The 23,678-nt window shown below is 50.2% G+C and overlaps 1 protein-coding gene across 1 annotated transcript in view; it reads right to left on the reverse strand.

The window, feature by feature from the left end:
- The window catches only part of KIF14 (kinesin family member 14), a 625,766-nt gene that overhangs the window by 171,694 nt on the left and 430,394 nt on the right, over nucleotides 1-23,678 (reverse strand). Inside the window, exon 24 of the mRNA XM_086957758.1 lies at nucleotides 20,780-21,025. Coding sequence (XP_086813884.1) covers nucleotides 20,780-21,025 — 246 coding nt within the window. The remainder of the gene's footprint in view (nucleotides 1-20,779; nucleotides 21,026-23,678) is intronic.

Consider the following 23,678-nt stretch of genomic DNA (forward strand, 5'->3'; position numbering starts at 1 on the left):
GCCACCCCTGCAGCAGGTTGTTGCTGATCAATTAGATCCTTGAGGTGACCCTGTGATTGAGACAATGGCGAGCTAGACATTGCTGTAGGGACGCATGTGCAACCTCGGGTGGGGAACCATGACAATGCAAGAGGCCATCATTCCTAACCAATACATCACAGGTTCGAACAGTGAAAGTTTTGTTTGGTTGGAACTATGGTACAGTTACCTGAAAGTTCTGAATCTGGGGAGGTTGAAGGTGAGACTTGGGTAAAGTAATTGTAAACCCTAGTCTGTGAAGTAGATCCAGCGTCAATTGAGTGTACTGTTGACACTGTAACAAGGTCCTGGCTTTGATGAACCAATCATCCAGGTACTGGAATACGTGAACGTTTTGTCTTCGCAGATGTGGTGTAACTACTCCCAAACACAAACTCATGGGGCTGTGGTGGCCCCGAATGGTAGAACTTTTAATTGGTAATGTTTGACGGCTATGAGAAATCTGAGGAATTTGCGGTGTGAAGGGTGTACTGGTATAGGGAAATAGGCGTCCTTAAGGTCCAGTGTTGCAATACAGTTGCCCTGTTGGAGAAGTAGAATAACATCCTGTAGAGTCACCATATGGAAATGTTCTGATAGGATGCATTGTTTAAAGGGTTGGAGATCTAAGATTGGTATCAGTGACCCATCCTTTTTGTGGATGAGAAAGTATATATATCATACCCTTGATCCCTATTGTTGAAGCGGAACAGGTTCTATAGCCCATTTGAGAAGAAGGACTTTGATTTCTTATTTAAGAAGTGTTCGATGATTTTGTGATAACCGGTGAGTGCGAGGTGGGATGTTGGGTGGTGTGGTAATGAGCTCCAGACAATAGCCATGTTGGATAATGGCTAGTACCCATTGGTCTGTTGTGATGGTTTCGCAGACTGGGTGGAAAGATTGTAGTCTGCCCCCCAGGTGTGAAGTGATCGGCGGTAAGGACTGGGTAGTCATTGCTTTGCAGTGGGTGTTGTCCCAAGTGCTGAGGCGCCAGTGCCTCTTCCTTTATTGTTTCACCTCTCAAGGAACCTAAAAATGGCCCATCCTGTAGACAGACTGGCCCTGTTTTTGTTGGGAAGTCGAGGAGTCTGTGGTGATGAATTCTTCATCAGGGGTCCTTTCATCGCACAGGCTAACCCTGTAGCCTGTGCGATGAAATGACCCCCTAGGAGCTGTCGTCTGTAATGCTCCAATGGCCTTTGCTATATCATTGTCCTTTTTTTTTTTTACTTTATTTATAATTTTCCAAATAATAAGCCAATGATGTATCATAAGTTACAGATTATAGCATATAAACAATATCAAAGGAGGAGAGGTAGCACACATAGCACACATCATAGGACATTATGGTGTTCAGGCACTGAAAATCGTTTAGTTTACCATTAGATTGACAATAATAATAAATAACACTACAAGAGAGGATGGGAAAAACAAAATCGTTAAGGAACAAAGGCCTATACAGTCACATTGGTACGACTTCATGTATGTTTTGACCAGACAATTGGTATAATCCAGGGAACCGCGAAAAGGACCATCAACAACTAAAAATATAAATGCATAATTATAAACATGCACAACACCTCAGCCCACTCCCTCCGGGACTATGCAGCTCTCTAACTGAGACTGCTGATCAGCCGTGATCTTAGCAATGTAGGAGCGGTATGTCCCCCAAACATCAATAGGACGGCCCAGGGACCTGTGTCGAGTATTCCACGCAGTTAATATTGCAAAAAGCCATACTCCTGAGCCAGGACTTCAAACTCGGAGGCCGTCTAGCACACCAGAGTAACGCAACTTTCCTTTGCTGCAAGTTTACGAACAGTGCGTGGGAAGTTGGAGACATAACCCAGTAATGCTATTTCTGGGGTGGGGGTCTGGTTCAGACCTAGCATGTCGCTGAAAGTGTGGTGTACCCGAGACCAATAATCATGTAAAAGGGGACAGGTCCAAGATAGGTGGGCGAAGTGAGCGTAGAGGGCCTTGCATTTGGGGCACTGGTGGGAGCGACTATAATCTATTTTGTGTGAAAGTGCTGGAGTGTGATAAAGCCTACGGAGGAATTTAAAATGGATGAGTTTGTGCCTGCTGTTTAGGGACACTTCATTCGTAGCTTTGCAGCACTGCGCCCATTGATCGTCCGATATGGGTTTTCCCAGATCCTCCTCCCACGCAGTGCGTACCTTGGTGTCCAGAGTGGAAGTGAGGCACTGCACAATCTATATAATTTAGAAACCAGGTGCGTTCCCAGTTGGTGTTGGATGTGGAGTGTGAGAGGGGGGACATCTTCAGGAGCGAGTGGGAATGTGGTAAACACAGCCCGCATCATGGATCGCAATCTATTCAAGACAAGGGAGTCCATGAATGAGACGTCAGAGAAACGATCTTCAGATGTGGAAAAAGTGTGACCTTCAGGTAAAAGGTCGCCGATAGTGTGGATGTGGAATTTGGTCAGGTGTGTTTGACTACTGTTTCCCCTACTGTTTCCCCGGTAATCAGGATCCAATAGGCATTGGGCAATGGAAGGGCTGGAGAATACAGTTGGTCCAGGCCAAGAAGCCTGCACACTCTATCCAATGCCCAACAGGTAGATGGGACAGTCTGTATATCTTGTGGGTCCCGAGGGAAACCCCTGGAAGAAAGGTGGAAAGCAATCCAGGCAGGACCAAATCCGCTTCAGATTTCAAATACAGAATGCGGGCGACAGGGTGAAACCAAGAATATGCAAATGAGCATTGTGCAACTAAAAATATAAATATGAATCTGGAACGCCAAAGCCGCCCTTTTCATATGGGAGGGTTAACCTCCGCCAGGATACCCGCAGATTTTTGTCACCCCAAACTAACCGCAATAACATTGAGCGCAGTAGGGAAAAAAAATCTTGGTGAGAGGAATCGGGATGTTATTAAAAAGATATAAAAAGCGAGGAAGTACAACCATTTTGATTATGACAATCCTCCCAGCCATAGACAGAGGGAGGCGGATCCACCTCTCTAAAAAATCCATCGCGCTACCATAATTTAGTCTAATGATGGCTACAGTGTCCAGATGGATATGAACCCCTAGATATTTGATTGAGTCGTGACTCCATTCAAGAGGAAACAAGCGATTCCACTCTGTGGTACTCGGGGTGAGCGGAAAGATAACTGATTTGTGCCAATTGATGCGGAGACCAGAAAATTTGCCGAAGCTGGTTATTTCCAAAATAAGAGGTTCCAGGTTGATGTGAGGCAGTCTGACATATAAGACTGTGTCATCCGCATATAAAGATATCAAAAGGGGACCGGTGCGGAACTGGAGTCCCCGGTCTAGATGTTTTTCTTGAAAGTGACGGACCAAGGGTTCCATCGCCAAGATGAAAAGCAGCGGGGACAGGGGGTATCCCCGACTTGTGCCACGTGACAAGGAAAACTGTTCGGTTATGGTGCCGTTGAGGCGCAGTCTGGCCGTGGGTGCAGTGTACAATAACGCAACCGTAGAGACAAAACAGTCCGGCATACCCATGAGTCTCATGATGGACAGGAAGAAGGGCCATTACAAAGAATCAAACGCTTTCTCAGCGTCAAGAAGGATTGCGGCGGCCGGTGTGGATGGGTCTATTCTATGCAAAACGGAGAACAGGGTCCTCAGTTTCAAAGAAGTGGAGCGATGTGGGACAAATCCAGACTGTGCTGGGGATATGATAGACTCCATCAGCAAGGAGAGCCGGATGGCGATCACCTTAGCCAAAATCTTGTAGTCTGGATTTAATAAAGAAAGAGGTCTGTATGAGCTGCATATTGTGGTGTCCCTGCCTGGCTTGGGAAGGAGAATGATGACTGCCTCTCTGAACGTGGGTGGCAGGCATCCCGTCTCAAGTGCTTCCGGGTATACTTCCACCAATCGCGGGACTAAGACCTCTTTGTAAAAATCGGCAGAAAAGCCGTCTAGGCCTGGTGCTGAGGAACCCTTCAACGCCTCAATGGCTTGAACTATGCTGTACTGAGTGATGGGAGTAGCTAAAAATTCCTGCATGTATTTTTCAAGGTATACCATAGCAATCTCGTTTAGGTAGGCCCCCCCGGTCCCCCTGGTCCCCCGTTAGCATGGACGTGTAGAGGCGTTTGTAATAAAAGGTGCTGCAGATTTCTGGCGTGGAACGAAGCACCTCTCCCTACGGACCCATAACCCCTGTGATATAAGACGCATGATGAGGGGGCGAAGTAGCTGCGTCAATAGTTTACCGGGTCTGTCACCTTCCCCATACTGTCGTGCTGTGCACTGTTTGGTCAGAAACCTCAGCTCTCTGTCCGCCTCCTCCCTAAACTCCATCATTAACGACAAGCGCCTGGCCTCTGTCACCCGATGGGTTCTGTAATAACTCTCTGTCTAGTGCAGCAATGTCCTTTTCAATGCGAGACAGTGTGGAACGGATATCTCTTAAAGCACCAACATGTTTGGCAATGCAGACACCACGAATAGTTGCCTTGAACCCCTCCCAAAGAACTGCCCAAGACTCCACAGACCCAGTGTTAAAATCGAAATATTCCCCAATGGCTTGACGAATTACCTCAGTGAAAACAGGGTCAGTCAGTGCTCTCCCGGGAAATCGCCACTGCATCTCATACCCACCCAACCTGGGGATATTCAATTTAAGGACTATTGGAGAGTGGTCTGACAGCGTGGGCGGGAGAGTGAGAAGGTTCTCGACCCAACCAGCGGCCCCAGGGGAAAGGAGCCAGTAATCAATTCTGGTCCAGGTGTTGTGGAATCCAGAGTGGTGTGTATAATCAAGAAGCTGTGGGTGAAGCAGTGCCTCTATGTCAATTAGGGAGAAGCGTGTGCATATATCGAGCAAAATTGAACATGATCTAGCTTTAGCGTCAGGAGAGGAGGATGTACTGTCCTTAGTCGAATTCATCAATAAATTAAAGTCCCTTCCAACAACAAATAGCCCAGGATCAAGCGTGAGGAGCTTCACTTGTAATTCTTGGAAAAAAGAAGGAGTATCGGCATTGGGGCCATGGATCCACCCCAATGTGACCTTATATCCTATAAGTGTACCCGTGACTATCAGGTAACGACCCTCTTTGTCCAAGATACTGTTAAATAAAGCAAATGGCACTCGCTTGTGTATAATTATGGCTACCCCTCTTGAATATCTGCTATAATGAGAAAAAAAACTGATGGGTACCCCAACTTTAAGCAACTAGAGAAGAGTCAGAGGGGGCCAAATGTGTTTCCTGTAAAAAAGCAATGTCAATCTCGTGTCAAGTGATATCATTGAAAACCTGTCTACGCTTCCTAGTATTACTCAGCCCCCGAACGTTCCAGGACATCAGTGAAAGCCCGGATGGACCGAGCTGAAGGCCTAACTTGGCCTTCTGGCAAACAATAACAAAGATAGTCTGGATTGCGTGCTACTCCATCTCAACTCAAATGCATGATAAATGATGTAACAATCGTAAATATAAAAGAGCAAAACAAACCCCACCCCCCACCCACCACCCAGCCTCATTACAACCCCATAGAGGCAAACCCATTGCAATCGTACAGCAGAATGCAGTAATATACATGACACTGACCAATTAAGAAGGAAATGAAGAATTAAAAAAAAAAAAAAAGCAAGGATACAAAGGCATCCGCCATGAGGGGCAGCAACGCCACACCGGTCAGGCATACCCGTAAATCAAAATATGAATAAACCTAGAATGTACATAATCATGCAACACCAAGAGGGGCGTGGCTTGGATGCCGAGGCGGCCGGCAGCGTGAGCGCCGAGCTCCGCTAAGGGACCCGGCATTTCTCCTGGAAATTGACCCCCTAAACCCCCCACATAGCCACGAGGGTCGGGGAACCGATGGGCAGCTGGCCTGGAGTGTTCCGGTAATGTGAGACGGCGAATTTGGGGATTGTGGAGTGAACCCCAGGGCCAATCACAAAGGCAGCTTCAAGATGGCGGCGCCACCTTCCTGAGAGGCTCCTAGACGACGTCACCAAGGTTGTTTGTTTGTTTGTATTTGAATTTGTATAGCGCATAAATCACCGATAGGTCTCATAGCGCTTGCAGAAAACCAGGAAGAAATAGGGTGGAGAGGTAGCACAAGGTCTAAAAGAGCCATGTTTTCAGATTCTTGCGGAATGTTTTGTGGTTTGAATCATTTCTGATTGATAATGGTAAGGTGTTCCAGGTTGTGGGTCCTATTTTGGAGAAGCTTCTGTCGCCATTTCTAACCGTACGTACTTTTGGGACTATTAGAAGGTGTTTGTTTGAGGATCGGAGGGTTCTAACTGGGCGATACCCCTGGAGTTTTCTTTCCAGGTACTTTGGTCCCTGGCCGTTTATAGATTTATGTTATGTTATATGTTATAAATGGATTTGTATCGCGCACTGTTACTCAAGAGTGTCCTGGCCCGTGGAGAGAACAATGACAGATTAAGCAGGGGGTCTAGACCACTTGTTGAAACAGATGTGTTTTCAGGAGTTTTTTAAAAGTGGTTAGGTCAGTCGTATGCCTCAGAGGGTCTGGCAAGGCATTCCACATATTGGCAGCTCTTACCGCCAGGGACTGACCACCCAGGCGTGTTTTTCTAAACCTAGGGATAACCAGTCGTCAATGAGCAGCCAAGCGTAGGTGGCGTGTCCGCTGGTAGAACGAAAATCTGGCCCTCAAGTAAGATGGGCAAGGACCATGTAAGGCTTTGTGAGTCAGGACCAAGACTTTGAAGCACACTCTTTGAGCCACCGGGAGCCAATGAAGGTCACATAGCTGTTTGCGGACACTTTGTCTCCTAGGGATGTTAAAGAGGAGCCTAACAGCTGCATTTTGTACTACTTGAAGTTTGCTCAAGAGAAAGCCAGGAGAGCCGATCTAAAGGGCATTGGCGTAGTCCAGGCGCGAAAGTATGAGTGCCCTGGCTACTGCCTCCTTGGCTGCTCGGGGAAGGAGGGGGAAGAACTTCCTTAGGGTTTTTAGAGTGCTGAAGCAAGCTCCTGACAGTCTCGTGATCTGTTCGCGAAAGCACAGGTCACCCCCGCACCAGATCCCTAAGTTCTTAGATACCCCGTAATAACCTTTAGGACATGGTGACCCTTTGGGCCATAGAGATTCTTTTAAGGCCACCGGGAATTGTCCATATAAGAGAATTTCTGATTTGTCCTCGTTACATTTCATGGACCAAACAGCAGATTTTGAATTTGATTCGTTTTCTTACGGGGAGCCAGTGCAGTTTCTTCAGACCTGGGGCCGAAGGAGTACGGGGTGGAAGGTCCAGGACCAGTCTGGCTGCTGTATTTTGGAGGGTTTGAAGTTTGGTTAAGGAGCTTTCATTTACATCCGCTAGTAGTGCATTTCCGCAGTCCAGGCGGCTTATAATTAGACCCTGCACTAGGGGTTTACGGAATGATAGCGGTATCCACTTAAAGATCTTTCTGAGGCTGCGCATTAGTCCTACGCTGGAATGCACTACTTTGTTTACATGGGAGGACATGGATAGTTTGTCATCGATGGTGACTCCCAAATTCCTGACTGAGTTTTTAGGGGCAGGGCAGAGGCCAAGTGCAGGTGGCCACCATTCGTTTGTCCAGTATTTATGCGCATTTCCAAATAGCATAATTTTGGTTTTTCCGGCGTTTAGCATCAGGTGGTTGTTAGTCATCCACTCTTTTATAGAAATCATACACTGTTGGAATCCGAGTTTCGTATTCGAGGGGTTGGGACCTAAGGTGATTAAGATCCGAGTGTCATCGGCGTAAGACACAGTATCAAAGCCATAGGCTCTGATTACCTTAGCTAGTGGGGATAGATATATATTAAAAAGGGTGTGACTTAGTATTGATCCCTGGGTGACACCTTTATCGTTTTCTACACTAGCTGAGGAGAAAGGTCCAATTTTGACCCTTGATAGCCTACCGGTTAGATGGCTCTGGATCCAAAGTAGGGCAGAGCCCTCGACACCAATCTCAGCTAGGCGCTCTTGCATCTCAGAGCGGATCTTGCAGGGCAGTGCCCCTTGAGGGGGCGACTGAGGCCCGGGAGAAGACTGGTGAATGCAGGCTCACTCCTCTTGATCTGCTGAGCGGAGGGCAGCAGCTGCTGGGACCGAGAGCCGCAAAAGTCACTGGGCGGCCCTGGAGAGCCGCAGGCTGTGCACCGGCGGACAGCGGCGGGAGGCGGGCCTCATGTTGGGCCTCTGCTGCGGTGGGCCGGGGGTGCCCTAACTCGAAGCCATACGGGAAGAGCCTTGTGAAGGCAGAGGCGAGCTGGGCGGACTGTGGAGCTGACCGTAAGGGAGCCTGCGCCCTGGCAGGGTTGGACATACGCCCACCTGGGACTCACGGTAGGGACGGGGCATTCCACTTGGAAACTTGACGGCACCCCTGGCTGGCTCTTCGGTGACTCGAACACTGGTTTGGGCTCGGGGGGACATTGGCTGAGCTGTCTGGCTGCTGTTGCCCTGTCGGGACCTGCACGGATTCCGCATTGGAGTGGAGGGGCTCGCTAACGGCGCTACACGGGGCGGTTTTGGCAGGCCAGGAAGAGCAGAGAAGGGACGCCTCAGACTCCTCTGTCCTGGCAGCTGACCCTTGAGATCACCCAACACACATCGGGTGACCCCACGGCGGGGGCCCTTTGGAGGGCTCCAACGGTTGACGTCATGGGCAAGCCCCGGGGGAGGAAGGAAGAGGACCCACAACCCTCTGACTCCGAATCCCTGCCCCAAGATGACAGGGAAACGCATGGCTTGCCGCAAAACCCGGGGCTCCGACTTCAATTGGATAAGATTCTGGCTGCCATTGCGGACTCCCGTACCGCCCTGCAGCAGGACATTGCGCAGGTGGCAACGGGGCTGGGCCTCCTGCGAGCTGATCACTCTAAGTTATCGGACCGGGTGAAACAAGTAGAGGACACGATCCAAGAGATGGAGCCTGCGCAAACCGCGCTGACCGCAACGATGGCAAACGCTTTAGACCGAATTGCGGTGCTGGAGAAGCGGGCGGAGGACGCAAAAGGAAGGAATAGGCGGAACAACATCCGAGTGGTGGGATTGCCGGAATAGATAGAGGGATCAGACATGGAGCACTATCTGGAAGACTGGCTCGGAACAGTGGTGGCCCCTGAGGGATTATTGGCCTTCTATACCCTGGAACGCGCGCACCGTGTCCCTGCCAGACCTCCGCCGCAGGGGCGCCCCTCCACGGCCGGTGGTGGCGTGGCTGCTGCATTTTAGGGATTGAGACTTGCTTCTTCAGAAGGCTCGCACAGACGGCCCTTTCCAGGTCGACAATAGCAGAGTTACTCTATTCCCGGACTACTCCTTCGACACTCAGTGGCGCCGCATGTCCTTTCCGGCTGTCAAGAAAGAATTGCACGCAGAAGGGATCCAGTACTCTCTGTTGTTTCCGGCCAAGTTGCGCATTGCCCTAGATGGGAAACCTGCTTTCATGACACACCAGAGGAAGTGTGGGCATTGCTGGAATCCTACAGGCGGTCGGGAGGTGGAAGTGCGGGAGTTGGCTAGAGACTCCCAACCCTGCAGATCGCAGCAGCTGCGGCGCCGACGGCAGGGTTTGCGGAGTCCATCGACCTCAAAATGGAAGTGGAGCACAGGAGAGTGCTGGAAGCGGTGAAGGCGATATCCGGGGACGTGCTGAGGACCTCGCCGAAGGGCTCGGACCCGGAAGGTGATAAAGGCCAATCGGAAGCAGAATCCTCTGCGTCGGAAGTGTACATCTACTGCTGGTTACACCGGGAACAGCGGACGGACTTCTGGATGAGTAGACTTTGCACTCTTAATGGGACTGGGAGTTCTGGTAAGACTAGATATAGCAAAATGATTATCACTGTTGGGGGATCCCTATAGTGCGTTGGATGTACAGAATAATGGGGCCCGGGCTGAGTTTGCATAGACGAGGAATACGGCAGTAAATGTGGGGGGTTTTGGGGGGGCTACATTTTTGGGGGGTCCTGGGGCGGACACTGGGTGCCGTTTTGATTATTCGTAGGTTACTTGCTAGGCTCTATCCAGCCCCACTGGATGGTCCCAGTTAGTTTGCCTTAACTCCATGCGCGCTAGCGGAATTCCGCTCCTGCGCTGAGTTTTCGTAAATCGCATGTTACGTGACGAGCTGGGCTCGTCATCAGCGTGCGAGGAGGCTACGCCATGATGAGCCCAGCTCGTCATCAGCGTCGAAGGGGTTAACGTCGTTTGAGGCATATTGTTGGGTTAGTTTGGATGGGATTCACTATGTTGGTGCCTGTTCTTGGGGGGGAGGGTGCTGTTGTGGGCGGGCGGGATTGTTGGGGGATGGGATTGCCTTGCTTGGGGGACAACGCCTGTCGGCGCGTCTAAGCGGGAACGGAGAGTTCCTGTGTTTTGTGCATCTGTACTATGGGCCTGTTACCGGATGTGAAATGTGTGACTAGGAATGTGCGGGAACTACACTCAATGCAGCGCAGGTATAAGGTCCACTCCTATTTGGTGCGTAGGGGCGTGCAGATAGCATTCCTACAGGAAACTCAATGGACTAGGGCAGAAGGGGTAGCGCTACAGCGTAGATGGTGGGGACAACTGTATTATACTACTTATTCCGCTTTTGCGCGAGGGGTGTTGATCTGGATTAGAGCTGGTGTCCCCTTCCAAATGACTGACCAACTGATAGACCCGGAGGGGCGCTACGTGGTGGTTAGGGGGCGCCTAAATGGACGGGAGATCACCCTCTGCTGCATTTATTCCCCTAATGTGGAGCAGGCGTCCTTCTTGGAGCGCTTGTCTGACGTCCTAGAGGCTTACTTTACGAACCCGGTACTCATGGGTGGGGACTTTAATTCCATTGCGGACGAGGTCATGGACAGATCCCATCCACCGCTTTCTGGGGCCCGATTCATAAATTGGCAAAATTAGGACCCAGTGGCAGGATCACTGGGGTTTTGTGGATGTCTGGCGGGCACAACACCTGAGTGAACAAGATTATTCCTACTTCTCTGAGTTACACGATTTGCATGTGCGGCTGGACGCGATTCTGTGTAGTACCGGTCTGGCTGCTATGGTATCTAGTAGTGAGTACTTATCGCGCACCATCTTGGACCACAACCCACTGCTGGTGAGTTTTTGTTGGGCCGTGGAGCTGGAGGTTGCGCCCGGAGTTGCTGGAAGATCCAGCCTTCCAAGTTGGGCTGGGCACGGCTTTTAACTGTTTATCTTGTTCCACCCTCTTTTGAATTCATAACGAGATGGGTGTGTTCCTAATTAGCTTTTAATTGTTCCCTAGGAGTTTGCCCACCCACAACTTCTTTGTCCTGATGAAGACCCGTCCGTAAGGAAAAGAATCCTACTGTCTATTTGGGTCGAAACGTAGACGACTACACAACCGCAGACCAACTCCGGTCCCAATCTAGGCACTTATCGCTCTAACGGAGTTAGGCCTATTTTGCCAGCTACAATTTGGACTCTTTAGGAGCCTCATGATGTGGCCTTTACTTTAAGGGACCACTTGTACATATTTTTCAGAATAAGAATAAGATTTGTCACTGAATGATTCAGACCATGTCTATCCCATCCCTGACACTTCCCTCACTTCACCCCTCCCCGTTGTGAATGTGGGCACACACATGTTCAGAAACTTGGTGAATATAATATGAATCCAAATCCAATTGAATAGGATGTATATGCAATTTTGAAATAAACTCTCTTTTGCATCCAATAACTTTGTTTTTTGAATTAATACAACAGAATGAACTTGTAAATTTCTTTGTTCTATGTCTGAGGACCCCTTCCTTTCATTCTTCTCGGGCACAGGGATTGAGCAATACTTCGCTGAGAATGAAGGCACAGCTACGACAGCGGCCTCGGTGTGGGACGCTTTCAAGGTGGTGACCCGCGGGTTTTGTATTACTAAATGGGTGGGAGTACGGAAACTGCTATTTCAAGAAATTGAGGCTGCTGAGGAAGCCCTTAGAGTGACTGAGCGTGACCACTCCATTGCCCAGGAAGCGCGAGGCACCGTCCAGGACCTGAAGGAAGCGGTGGCAGTGGTGGTGGAGCGCTTAAGGTGCTTCGACCACAGAGCATATTTGGCTTGTGTACACGCTGAAAGAGATAAAGTGGGCACCTTGCTGGCATGGTTGGCTAACCCCGTCCCTAGATGCGTCCCTATCCTGGCGCTAGTCTCCTCATGGGGGAGATTAGAATATGCGCAACATCAAATTAATGAGCGGTTCCGCTCCGTTTATGCTGAATTATATACGAGCCACCTGCACACCGGGGAGGCGGAAATACAGGCGTTTTTAGAGGACCTGGAGCTGCCTACCGTAGGGACGGAACAAGCGGAATCCCTTGGACAGGATATATCGCTTGCTGAGATCCGTTGTGCCGTTAAATAGCCGGCATGCAACAAAACTCCGGGCAGCGATGGACTGCCTATTGACTTCTATTTAGCTTATATTGATGTCCTGGCTCCTAGGTTGTTGTTGATGTATAGAGAGGCCAGGCTGCTGGGAGTACTGCCGGCCTCCACTAGGGAGGCCATTATTATTCCCCTCCTAAAGTCGGGAAAGGATCCTACGGACCCAGCGGCATATCGCCCGTTATCTATGCTCACCACCGGTTATAAGATATTAAGTCGGGTGCTGGCCACTCGACTCCTTCCTCTTATGATGCAGCTGGTTCACTCCAATCAGGCAGGTTTCATCCCTTCTCGTATCACTGCTAGCAGCATACGTAGGCTACTACACATATTGAATGGGGGCTATGGTGAGGATAGCCAGGCACAAGTCCTCTCGGTGGACATTGCAAAAGCATTTGACAGCTTGGAGTCGCCTTATTTGTTTTCAAAATGCAAAACAACAGTTGATAGACAGAATGCAGAACAATGTCATACATTCACCCCAGTACAGAGATCTGGGCCTGAATCCATCGTTTTTTTGCACTCCACACCACCCCAGTTCAGACATGGGCATATGCAAATCAGCCTTGACCCTGTGCCTCATGGGAACAGTCCAGCCCGAACTGCCAAGCCATGTCTTTCCTGGACCGGAATCAAGCATCCTAGGACAGGTTTCTGGCTATCAGCCGTCTTCAGCCAGGATAGCTTGACTCCAGTGGTGTGGAGAGCATGGGACTCGCGTCTGAGCATACCCATCTCACTCGGGGTGACAAAATGCAAAACAACAGTTGATGGATTCAAGATAGCCTGGCTGATGAGGATTATGAATCCGAAACTGGTGCCAGGATGCTTGTTTCCGGTCCAGGGAAAACATGGCTTGGCAGTTCGGGCTGGACTGTTCCCATGAGGCACAGGGTCAGACTGATTTGCATATGGCCATGTCTGAACTGGGGTGGCTGAGTGAGCTAAAGAATGGTGATGGATTAAACCCAGATCAGTTGACTGGGGGTGAGTGTTTGATTTGCTCAAACGCTCCGTCCATCATCCCCTTTTGTATCGCTTATTTGTTTTCAGTCATGAAAGCATTCGGCCTTGGGGAGGGGTATGTCCGCTGGATTGAAATTTGAAATTTTGTATGCTTCGGCGAGTGCTAGAGTGAGGGTAGGTAGGGTCATTTCCTCCTCATACCCAGTGGGGTGCGGCACTAGGCAGGGTTGCCCGCTCTCTCCGTTGTTATTTGCCCTTGCCATTGAGCCTCTGGCGACACGAGCGAGAATGGGGAGGGCATTCCAGGGCCTGAGGCTTCGTGACCAGACACATTATATTTCGCTGTACGCAGATGACCTTTTGCTCTTCCTGCATGATGCCGAAAGGGCATTGGAGGGCGCGCTGGACCTGCTCTGTCGCTTCGGAGGCATTTCTGGCTTGCGAGTCAATTGGGCAAAGACTTGCGTGTTCCCAGTAACCAGAGACTGTGACCCACCTGCGCACTTGTCAGATATCACATGGGAGCCCAGATGCCTCCCCTACTTGGGGACGCATGTATATCACACCCAGGTCAATTTGCTTGAGGGGAATATAGGCAGAGCAATAAGGAGCCTTAAGGGCAGCATGCAGTTCTGGGGTACTTTGCCCTTGTCGGTGGCAGGTCGGGTGGCGCTGATGAAGATGGTGGCGCTTCCGCCACTGTTATATTTCTTCTGCACCTTACCTATAAGAATACTGGTTGCTCTTTTTCGACAACTCTGATCGGCAGTGAGTGGCTTCATATGGGGGGCAGGTAGGCGTCGAGTAGCGCTGGACACTTTGATACACCCAAGAGCGGAGGGGGGCCTGGCTGTCCCATACTTTGAACTAGATTATCTGGCTGCGCAGTTCTAGAGCCTTACCCAGGCAGTGGCACAGGAATTTCAGGGACCGGAGCGAGGCTCCGAACCAGATGTGCCGCGGCATGTATTATCGTTTGTGGTGCTGCAACATCCACTACGGGCTGCTGAACTGTCAGTCGAAGAAAGCGCACTGCGACAGTGTTGGAAACGATACCACAATAGAGTTGGGGTGCAGCGGCCCTACGCCCCGGAGATACCACTGGGGATGTGCATGGCCCTGCCGCACGGGGGGATTGGTCTGCGCTTGCGGACTGGAAGATGCTAGGATTACAGATGGTAGGGGATTTATTCGGAGATGGTGAATTATTGCCCTAGAGTGCATTACAAGAGGGCTCTGGGCTTCCGCGGGGCCATTTCTTGATGCATACGGCCCTCGTTGCTGTCAGAAACATTGGGATACCGGCCTTTCGGAACCACCAGTCAGTGCTGCATGCCAATACGTAGTGATGGCAGCGGGCACATATAAAGCGGTCATTTGCCAATATAGGCGCATGCTTGGAGAGGGACTGACGCCATTGCAGAGGCTACAAGGACAGTGGACGGAGGATATAGATAAAGAAATACCCGACTTGGCCTGGTCGCAGATCCTTAAGAGGGCATGGAAGGGCACTAGAAACGCCAGGTTCCAATTGATTCAATTTTTTATCTTGCACAGAGCATACCTCACACCAGCGAAAATCAACCAATATTTCCATGTAGACACTGCACAATGCCCCCGGTGTAGGCTGCGAAACGCAGATCTAGTGCACATGCTATGGGATTGCCCGCAACTCTGCACATACTGGGAGGAGGTGGCCACTTTGCTCTGCAATGTAACGGAGCGACGGATTACTCCGGATAAGGGGACCTGTTTGTTACATTGGTTTCCACACACTAGCAAGACAAAATTGACAAGTACGTTTTTAAACTTGGGGTTGTTGCTTGCCAAGAGAGAAATTCCGGCCCACTTGAGAGCTGCTACAGGGCCCTGCTACCTCAGATGGAAGGCTGCGTTACTCATGTGGGCTGGCAGCGAGGGCGTAGTTCGTCTGCAGCAAGCCCATAGGTCCCGCAATGATAAGGTGCTAGAGGCAGCGCGAGCGTGGGAGGCCCTAGTTACTGAGTTGAAGACGGCAGATTTAGACTCTGAGTCAGAGCTGAGTGCGCTCACTCGGGACGGGGACTGGCAGAATACTTGCCTGGAAGGTGCTGAGGAGATGCGTGGAGCATCCCCCCGCTCCCATTATTAAGACACGGATGTCAGATTTTATATTTCTAACCTGTATCTGCTTTAGTTGTTACTCTAACGGAAGACTTGGGGACCCTTGGGATAATTACTATTGGTTCAATCTCCCGAACAGTACGAACAATGATCCTATAGGTTATTAAATGTGTCGGGGAACTGCGTTTATGTATACATGCTCAGTCATTCTCATGTTTGTTAACTGTGTTGGAAAACAATAAAAAAGATTATTTTTTTTTATAAATAAATCATGCAACACCAAGAAGGTAAAAGGATATGCAATAATGGGTGTTCAGCCAGTCCCGGGTCCGTGAAAAGTTCTACGCTGTTTTGCGAATCGCCATGGACCGGAGAAAGCGAGCCAGAAGCAGAAGCCGCACTCGACCCCTGCTTCTTATAGTGCTGGCAAAACTCCAGCACCTCCGTGGGTATGTCAAAAATTCGGAATCTGCCTGCAACTTCCACCTTTAGTCATGCTGGGTATAGCATACTGTACTTGAGGCCCAAGTTCCGGAGCGTAGCCTTGACTCCCTTATATTTACGCGTGCCTCCTGGACCATAAAGGTAAAGTCCGGAAAAAATACAAGGTGCTGCCCAGCCACTGTCTCTCACCCTTCTCACGCGCAGCTCGAAGGTGCAGCGTAGCGGTCACGAAAATTCATGAGTCTGCAATGATAGGGCGAGGAGGCAGGCCAGGGCGAGGCAGGGGTCCCAAAGATCTATAGGCTCGCTCCACCACAAACCCCTGTGTGAACACCTCCCGGCCGAACAGGTCGACGAGCAGCTTTTCCACGAAGAGATCCATCCATCCAGTCGACGTCGTCTCCGCCACGCCGAGGATGCGGATATTGTTGCGACGGCTATGCACCTCAAGGTCCTCATTCTTGATGGCTACTTCCTTGAGGTCATTTTCGGCACGCTCCAGCCGTTTCAGCAATTTCGATGAGTTGTCTTCTATGTCCGAGACTCTAGACTCCACCACATCCAGCCGTCGGTCATGGGCCTGGACCTTAGACCCCATGTCCGCCAATTTTTGTTCGAGACTGTCGAACCAGCCGTCCGACGACTTGAAACCCGCCCTCATCTCACTCATCATGGCAGTGACCAAAGAAGTTGCGTCGTCTCGTTCAGCAGACTGCACAGCGCCTGTGGAGGAGCCCGGCAGGGCATCAGTGGTGAGGAGGGAAGCTTTGTCAAAACTGAGTTTGCGTTGGTTTGGATCCCTTTTCCCCATGGTGGGAGTCTAGGGGAAACAAGCAGCGTTGAGGAAGCAACGTGGCAGAGGGCGATGGCCCCGGAGAACAAGGAGGGATAATAAAATAGCAGTGAAGGAAAGTTCACTATCGCATTCGAGTGAGCGGCCAAGGCAGTGACAGGCGCGTAGTAGGCAATATAATGTCGTGGGGCACCAGCAGAAAGGCAGATGAAATAAGCCCTCATGACCGTGGCCCATCTTGTAGTTGGTCAGGGGTCGCCTATGTCACATAGTCCCACTGCGAGATCAATTGGTAGCAGTAAAAGGTCGCGGTTGCTTCTTTAGTATTAGGCCTGTGATGCCAAAATGGCTCCACAGCGATGGGCAGCAGACTCGCCTCCACGCGGCCCCAGGAGAATTACCAAGGTCTCCCCAGGACTAGGCTGACCATATATAGTGGGCGCTGGTAGGTCGATGGCAGGAAGATCACCAAATCAAGCCGTGTGGCCTGGCCACGGGAGCGTTTTTGGTCATGGCAGCCCGTTCGCCACAGGGAGGCAGCTGTAGGCAGGAGCATCGCGGTGGAGAAAAGGACAGCGAGACACCAGGGCGGGCCACCACAATGCAGGGGGGGCACCAGCACCCGCAGCGCCAGTCACTGCCTCCGCACACCCTCGCGGCCCACAGAGCGCCCAGCCCCTACCCCCAGGGCCCCAACTCAAGGCCCCAGCCTGGGACCACGCCAAAGGCCCAAGAGCCGCGAGCGCGTCCCCGGAACAGCACCGCCCGACCCGGCGAGGAAACTGGGAGAGAGGCAGGGCAAACCAAGCGCCGCGAGCGGGCGCAGAGCACAGCAGGGGCACGACAGGTGCAGCACTTACCGTCCAGCCAGGCGCAGTCAGGGATTCCACCGGCGAGGGCTAGGGGCCCTTGATCCCCGCCGTTCTCACTTCTCCCGCCGTCCTCTGGCACTGCGCGGGTGTCGGAAGGCGCCAAATCGGGACCGCTGCAGGATGGAAGTGTCTTGTAGGCTTTAATGTGGAGAATCACATATTTAAATGTTTATACGGGAGCCCGGCCGACGGAGCTTCAAACAGAGGCAGCCATCTTTGTTGCCTCCGTGGCCACGCCCCCCATATCATTGTCCTTTTTCATTTAATACAAGGTTAGTGTCTACTTGTGGGCCAAAAAGGTGCTCTTTGTCAAAATGTATATTTAAGTGCTGCCTGCTGGGCCTCTGACTTGAACCCAGCACACCTAGGCCATGCGTGTCATCTAAGAAGTACCCTGGTATTAACACCCCTATTAGCTGTTTCCGCCGTATTTAGTGCGCATCAAATGGAGTTGTTGGTAATGGCCTGACCGTCTGTGACAATTTGTTGTCCCCTTTAGCTGTGTTCCTCCAGGAGGTACTGTAAGAGTTCCTTCATCTCATCCCAATGTCTCTCACAAAGCAGGCCAGAAGGACTTGGGAATTGGCAAAATACCAATGATTAGCTGCCTGTGCTGCAAGTCTCTTACCTGCTGCATCTTTTTGCTTACTCTCCTTTACAGGAGGCGGAGTATCCCCAGTAGCCTAGCTGTTAGCTCTCTTACAAGCTGTAGTGGCAACTAGGGAGTCAGGTGGAACCTGACCCCTAATAAAGATTGGGTAAGAAGTAGCCACCTTGATTTTTTTTTTCTACAGGTGGGGTGGTAACTCAGGAATGGGCACGTTCCTTAAAAACGTCCTCAGCATGCCGGGAAGCATGGGTAAATGCTGGGTGTCTCTATGTTTAGAAGAGAGGGTGTGAAACAGAAAGTCCTCTTCTAGGGACTCTTTGTGCAGCTCAACATTGTGGAAAGAAGCTGCCCTAGCAAGTACTTGTTGAAAATAAGTGGCATCTTTTGGAGGGGAGGAATGGGCCAAGATATAGACCCGGATTGTTGGGGGTAAGGGGATCAGTGTTGTATGCATTCCATGGGTCAGGATCTCCTATTGGCCCTTGTACCCCCACATCATCTGTACCTGGTGACCCTGGAGGTGACCAGGTGGGGGAGATGTAGGAGAGGAAGGAGGGGTGGTGATGGTGGTGCTGGAGGAGGTGGAGGAGGAGGCTGGTGTGTTGGACCAGTGGCTTTGTCCGTCATCTTCCTTTTTTGATGGACAGGGCTGTCTTGTGCCTCTTGGAAGGACAGCTTCCTCTTTGATGGAGGAGAAGAAAGTATCCGTCCTGTACCTTCACAAATCAGGATTTTCTGTAGTCGAAAGTCCATTTTCTCAAGAATGGGCTCAATTGTAAGCCAATAAAAACGTAGAGGCTTTTGGCTCCGTAATTTTAGGGACCAAGGCTTTCGCCGTGGAATCGAGATTTTTGCTAGGCCAAAGCTAGACATGGTCAGTTGCTGGCTCGATCCTGAAGGTCGGTCTAGGAACGAAGAGGTCAATGCCAAAGGCTTGACCTAGGTATCCTTTGTTGGTGCCGGGACCGAGGGCTAGGCGTCGGAAGTCTTTCAGATCCGACAATGGCCAGAAGGCAGTGGTGGTCCAGAGACCTCTGTATGAGAATGTTTTGAGGCCTGCTTGGGTATTGGAGCAGGGTCAGGGGCCTTAGTACTAACGGGCCGACCGGATGGAAGGCTACGCATCTCCGTATTGGATCTCCACGCTGGAGCTTTCATAAGTGGAGAAGACCCCTTGTTTGTCTTCTGTAGATGGCTCCTCCTGAGCGTGCTGCTCACCGAAAATGTTGGAGTTTTCATCTCTGTGAGACTTGTCCAATTTAAGCACCCATCGATCCCAGTCAGATTCATGATAGTCTGGTGAAAAACGCAAGTTGCAAACAAGATGTTGAACGATGTGTGGATATTTCGCCTGGCAACATGGACAAAATCTGAAAGGTGTTTGTTCCAACAGAAGAGCATCTTCGATGGAAAGGAGTACAAGCAGGAGTTGGCCAGAGACATGCGGCGCCACGCTGAGCAGTCGGTCAAAGCCTGAACCGACGAAATTCGAGAATAGCATAGAAGTGAAAAGCACGATTGAAACTATACCATTGAAGACAGTAAAATAAATGAAGAATCGTAGTGAACTGAGTCTCACACCTTCGCATCCGATGGCAGAGAGAAATCAATCGAACAAAGGAGTCAATGCCCATGCACACCATTACCGAGAGGAGGAGTCACTTGGTTTTGTGACACAAAAGACTTCTTCGAAGAAAAACAACTTGCACAACTCAGGACCCAACACTAGATGGCAGGAGTATGCAGAGCATGTGTATCTACAGCCACACATGCCAACGAACATCTTATCATAAGGACTATTGTATTCCCTCCACTTGGGCCTTATTAAATTAATTCTCTTTTGGCTTCTAAGAAAAAAAAATCATCAGTGAGGCTTATTTTTTGCTTACCTCACTGGACTTCGATTACTGCTTCCAGGACTTTGCTGCACTGGCTGTCTCCAAACCGATTTCGTTTAAATCTGTGTGTGTGGTTCAACAAGCCTACCACGAGCAAGTTCCCAATATATCTTCAAGTCAAGTTCTCGCTCTATCTGGCATTTTCCTCCCTCAAATCTTCAGCTTCCAGGCTTCTGGTGATTTCACACCACCTCATGCTTTTCAATGTGGTCCAAAGCCCCCAAGACCTGACTTTTCAATGTGACACTTTGGACCCCATGTTTCTAGTCATAATGGTGACCCTTAACGTCAACAAACCCTTCTGTGTAGCTGTCTCGTTTTGTGTTTAGAGTATTAATTGTTTAACAGAGGAGTATCACTTTATAACAGAAGGCTAATGTTTGATGTTGCAAAAAGAGTTTGGTACTAATAAGCTAGGGCTCCTAAAACCAACTATTTAACTAAAAAGGGTACAATTAAACAATTGAAGGTAATACAAGGCACGCAATTGAAAAAGGTTCATGATAAAACCCCATAATGTTTGAATAATTATTTGTATGCTCCCCTGAACGCCAGTACAATCAATTTTTAAAGTTGCCTTAAAAGCTAGGGGAGGGAATGCAAACATTTTTTGTGAAAGTCACGTCCTCATAAACAAATACTGTGTTGAGTAATGTTTAGCACAATTGAAATCCACAGATATGACTCACAGTTCTCTAGACTTTCATCATCTTGACTTTCATAGGCACTGGAAATAGCTGTCACCCCGGTGTGAACAGTAATCAGGTCCATGATTATACTGTCTGCGACACTCCGCTCGTTGGCATGCCCCTGTCCCAGGAAGTCTAGCGCTGAACTGATCAGGTCCTTGCAAATGCCAGGCAAGAAGGACTCAGAAGAACTTGAACAAGTGCTGCTGGATTTACTCAGAAAACTGCTGGATTTGTTCATCAAGCCTACATAGATGGAAAATACACAAATCAAGTCAAAGAAACCTTTAACAAAGATTCGACAAAATTAAGGAATAGCGTTAGCAAATGTTTATTACATAAAGTGGAGTAATTTTTTTCACTTTAATAAATGTTTTCATTCTAGGGGCCCTATTACACATAGGGAGCACTTTCCCTGTTTGTGCCACGGCACACCTTAAAGAACAAGTTACTTACTTTCGGTAACGATATATCTGTAAGAGACATATATTAGTTATAGATTCCTTACCTTAGAATAACCCCCAGGCGTCAGACTGGATCCGGAGAATTTTTTCGTAGCAGTACCCATGGTCGTTGGTAGGTAGCGTCAGTTGACTCCACGTTCGACGTCGGCATTGTGATCGCCGGGATGATGTTGCGGTATCTACTTAGACGCTGCCCTCCCACACGGACGTCAGTTCTTTACATGACATTCCACACCAGAAGAGCAGAGCCATGCAAGACCCTGACCACTGGGGCACAAAACTAGGGCCATGAAAGGAAGTCCCTTACCCTAGAAGTCAGTTCGCAGAATGGTGAGGATGGGTGGGGCGGTAAGGAATCTATAACTAATATATGTCTCTTACAGATATATTGTTACAGAAGGCAAGTAACTTGTTCATCTGAAAGAGACTAATAGTTATAGATTCCTTACCCTAGAAAGAAAGATAGTGCACGTTTTAGATCCAGACGGGAGAGTCTCTCCTCTTCCTTTGAAGTATTCGGGCGGGAAGACGGTGGGCAAAGTGATAGTCCGTCCAATGTGGAAAGAGGTAACCACTTTAGGAAGGAAGGTCGAGTTCTAAGGACAACCTTGTCCAGATGAACAGCAAGGAAAGGAGGTTTTGAAGACAGAACTTAAAGCTCATTCATACTGCGAGCAGAGGTGATGTCAATCAGAAAAGCAGTTTTCAAAGTAAGGAGCCTGAGAGGAAAATTATGTAGCAGCTCGAAGGAAGCGCACATAGGATAAGTCCAAACCAGATTCAAGTCCACTGCGGTATTATGAAAGGAATAGGAGGAAAGAGATGAGTAATGCCCATAAGGAATCTATTTACAATAGGGGACTTGAAAAGAGAAGGCTGAGCAGGAATCCGAAGAAAGACTGCAATGGTCGATATATAGCCCTTAAGTGTGCGCAGAGCAGAGCCCTGCTGGGACAAAGAGAGGAGGAACAGAAGAACCTCGGAAAGAGGGGCTGAAAGGGGATCCACAGCCTTTTCTGTGCACCATGCCACAAATTTGTTCCATCTAGAGCGTATAAAGTTTTAGTGGAGGGAAACCTGGCTGCCAGAACAACATTACAGACTTCAGGAGGAAGGTCGAAATCTGTCACCTGTCGCCACTCAATCATCACACAAGGAAGTAGAGACTGAACAGGTTCCGTTGTGGATCGTCCTCTGCTGCTGCAACAGAAGATCCTATCGAAAAGGGAGCCTGATCGGAGAATTAATGGCCATGTGTAAGAGCTCGGGATACCAGACTCTCCATGCCCAATCCGGAGCTTGATCTTCTTCAGCACTCTGGGCAGAAGTGGTATAGGCGGAAAGGCGTACAACAGACCGCAACTCCACTCGCAATGAAAAGCGTCTCCAAGCGAGTGCCGCCTTGGAAATTCCAACGCGCAGAACTGATGACATTGCGCGTTCTCTTCTGTGGCGAATAGATCTAACCAAGGCTCTCCCCACTGCTGAAAGAGGCCTTGCGCCACGTCAGAGTTCAGACGCCATTCGTGATCCATCATGCACCGACGGCTGAGTTTGTCCGCCCTTGCGTTCAGGGAACCTGCCAGGTGTTGAACCACCAGGGTCACGCTCTGATGTTCCAGCCACTGCCAGAGGCGCGGAGCCTCCTGGCATAGGGTACATGACCCCACCCCGCCCTGTTTGTTGCAGTACCACATGGCGGTGGTGTTGTCCGTGAACACCTGCACTACACTCCCCCGGATAGAGGGGAGGAATGCCTTCAGTGCAAGCCGAATCGCCCGCAGCTCCAAAAGGTTGATATGGAGCTGGGACTCCGCCAGAGACCAGAGGCCTCTGATGTCCGCCTCTCCCATCTGGCCTCCCCAGCCCTGGAGGGACGCGTCCGGCACAACCACGTGCTCCGGTTGGGGTAGGGAGAGGGATCTGCTGCTGACCCAATCGCGGTCCGTGAGCCACCACTGCAACTGTCTTGCAGTGCCCTCGGAGATCAAGACATGGTCGGACAAGTTGCCCTGATGCTGGGCCCACTGAAACTTCAGGTCCCACTGCAGAGCCCGCATCCGCCACCTGGCGTGATGCACCAGAAGGATGCAGGAGGCCATCAGCCCCAGAAGCAGCAGCGTCAACCTGACCGCGACTCGGGATAATGGCTGAAAGATCGGAATCAGAGCCTGAATATCCCGAACCCGCTGTTCGGGAGGATAAACCCGAAACTGCGCTGAGTCTAGAACCGCTCCGATGAAAAGGAGCGTCTGAGAGGGACACAGGTTTGACTTTGGCACATTAATGGAGAACCCCAGCAGGTGCAGGAGGTCGGCCGTAGTCTGGAGGTGGCTGACGACTGTCTGGGGCGAGCCCGCCTTCAACAACCAGTCGTCGAGGTAGGGGAAGACTGAAGCCCCTAACCTGCGCAGATGAGCTGCGACCACCGCCAT

The sequence above is a fragment of the Lissotriton vulgaris genome, chromosome 1_1, assembly GCF_964263255.1.
Source record: "Lissotriton vulgaris chromosome 1_1, aLisVul1.2, whole genome shotgun sequence".
NCBI classification, from domain to species: domain Eukaryota; kingdom Metazoa; phylum Chordata; class Amphibia; order Caudata; family Salamandridae; genus Lissotriton; species Lissotriton vulgaris.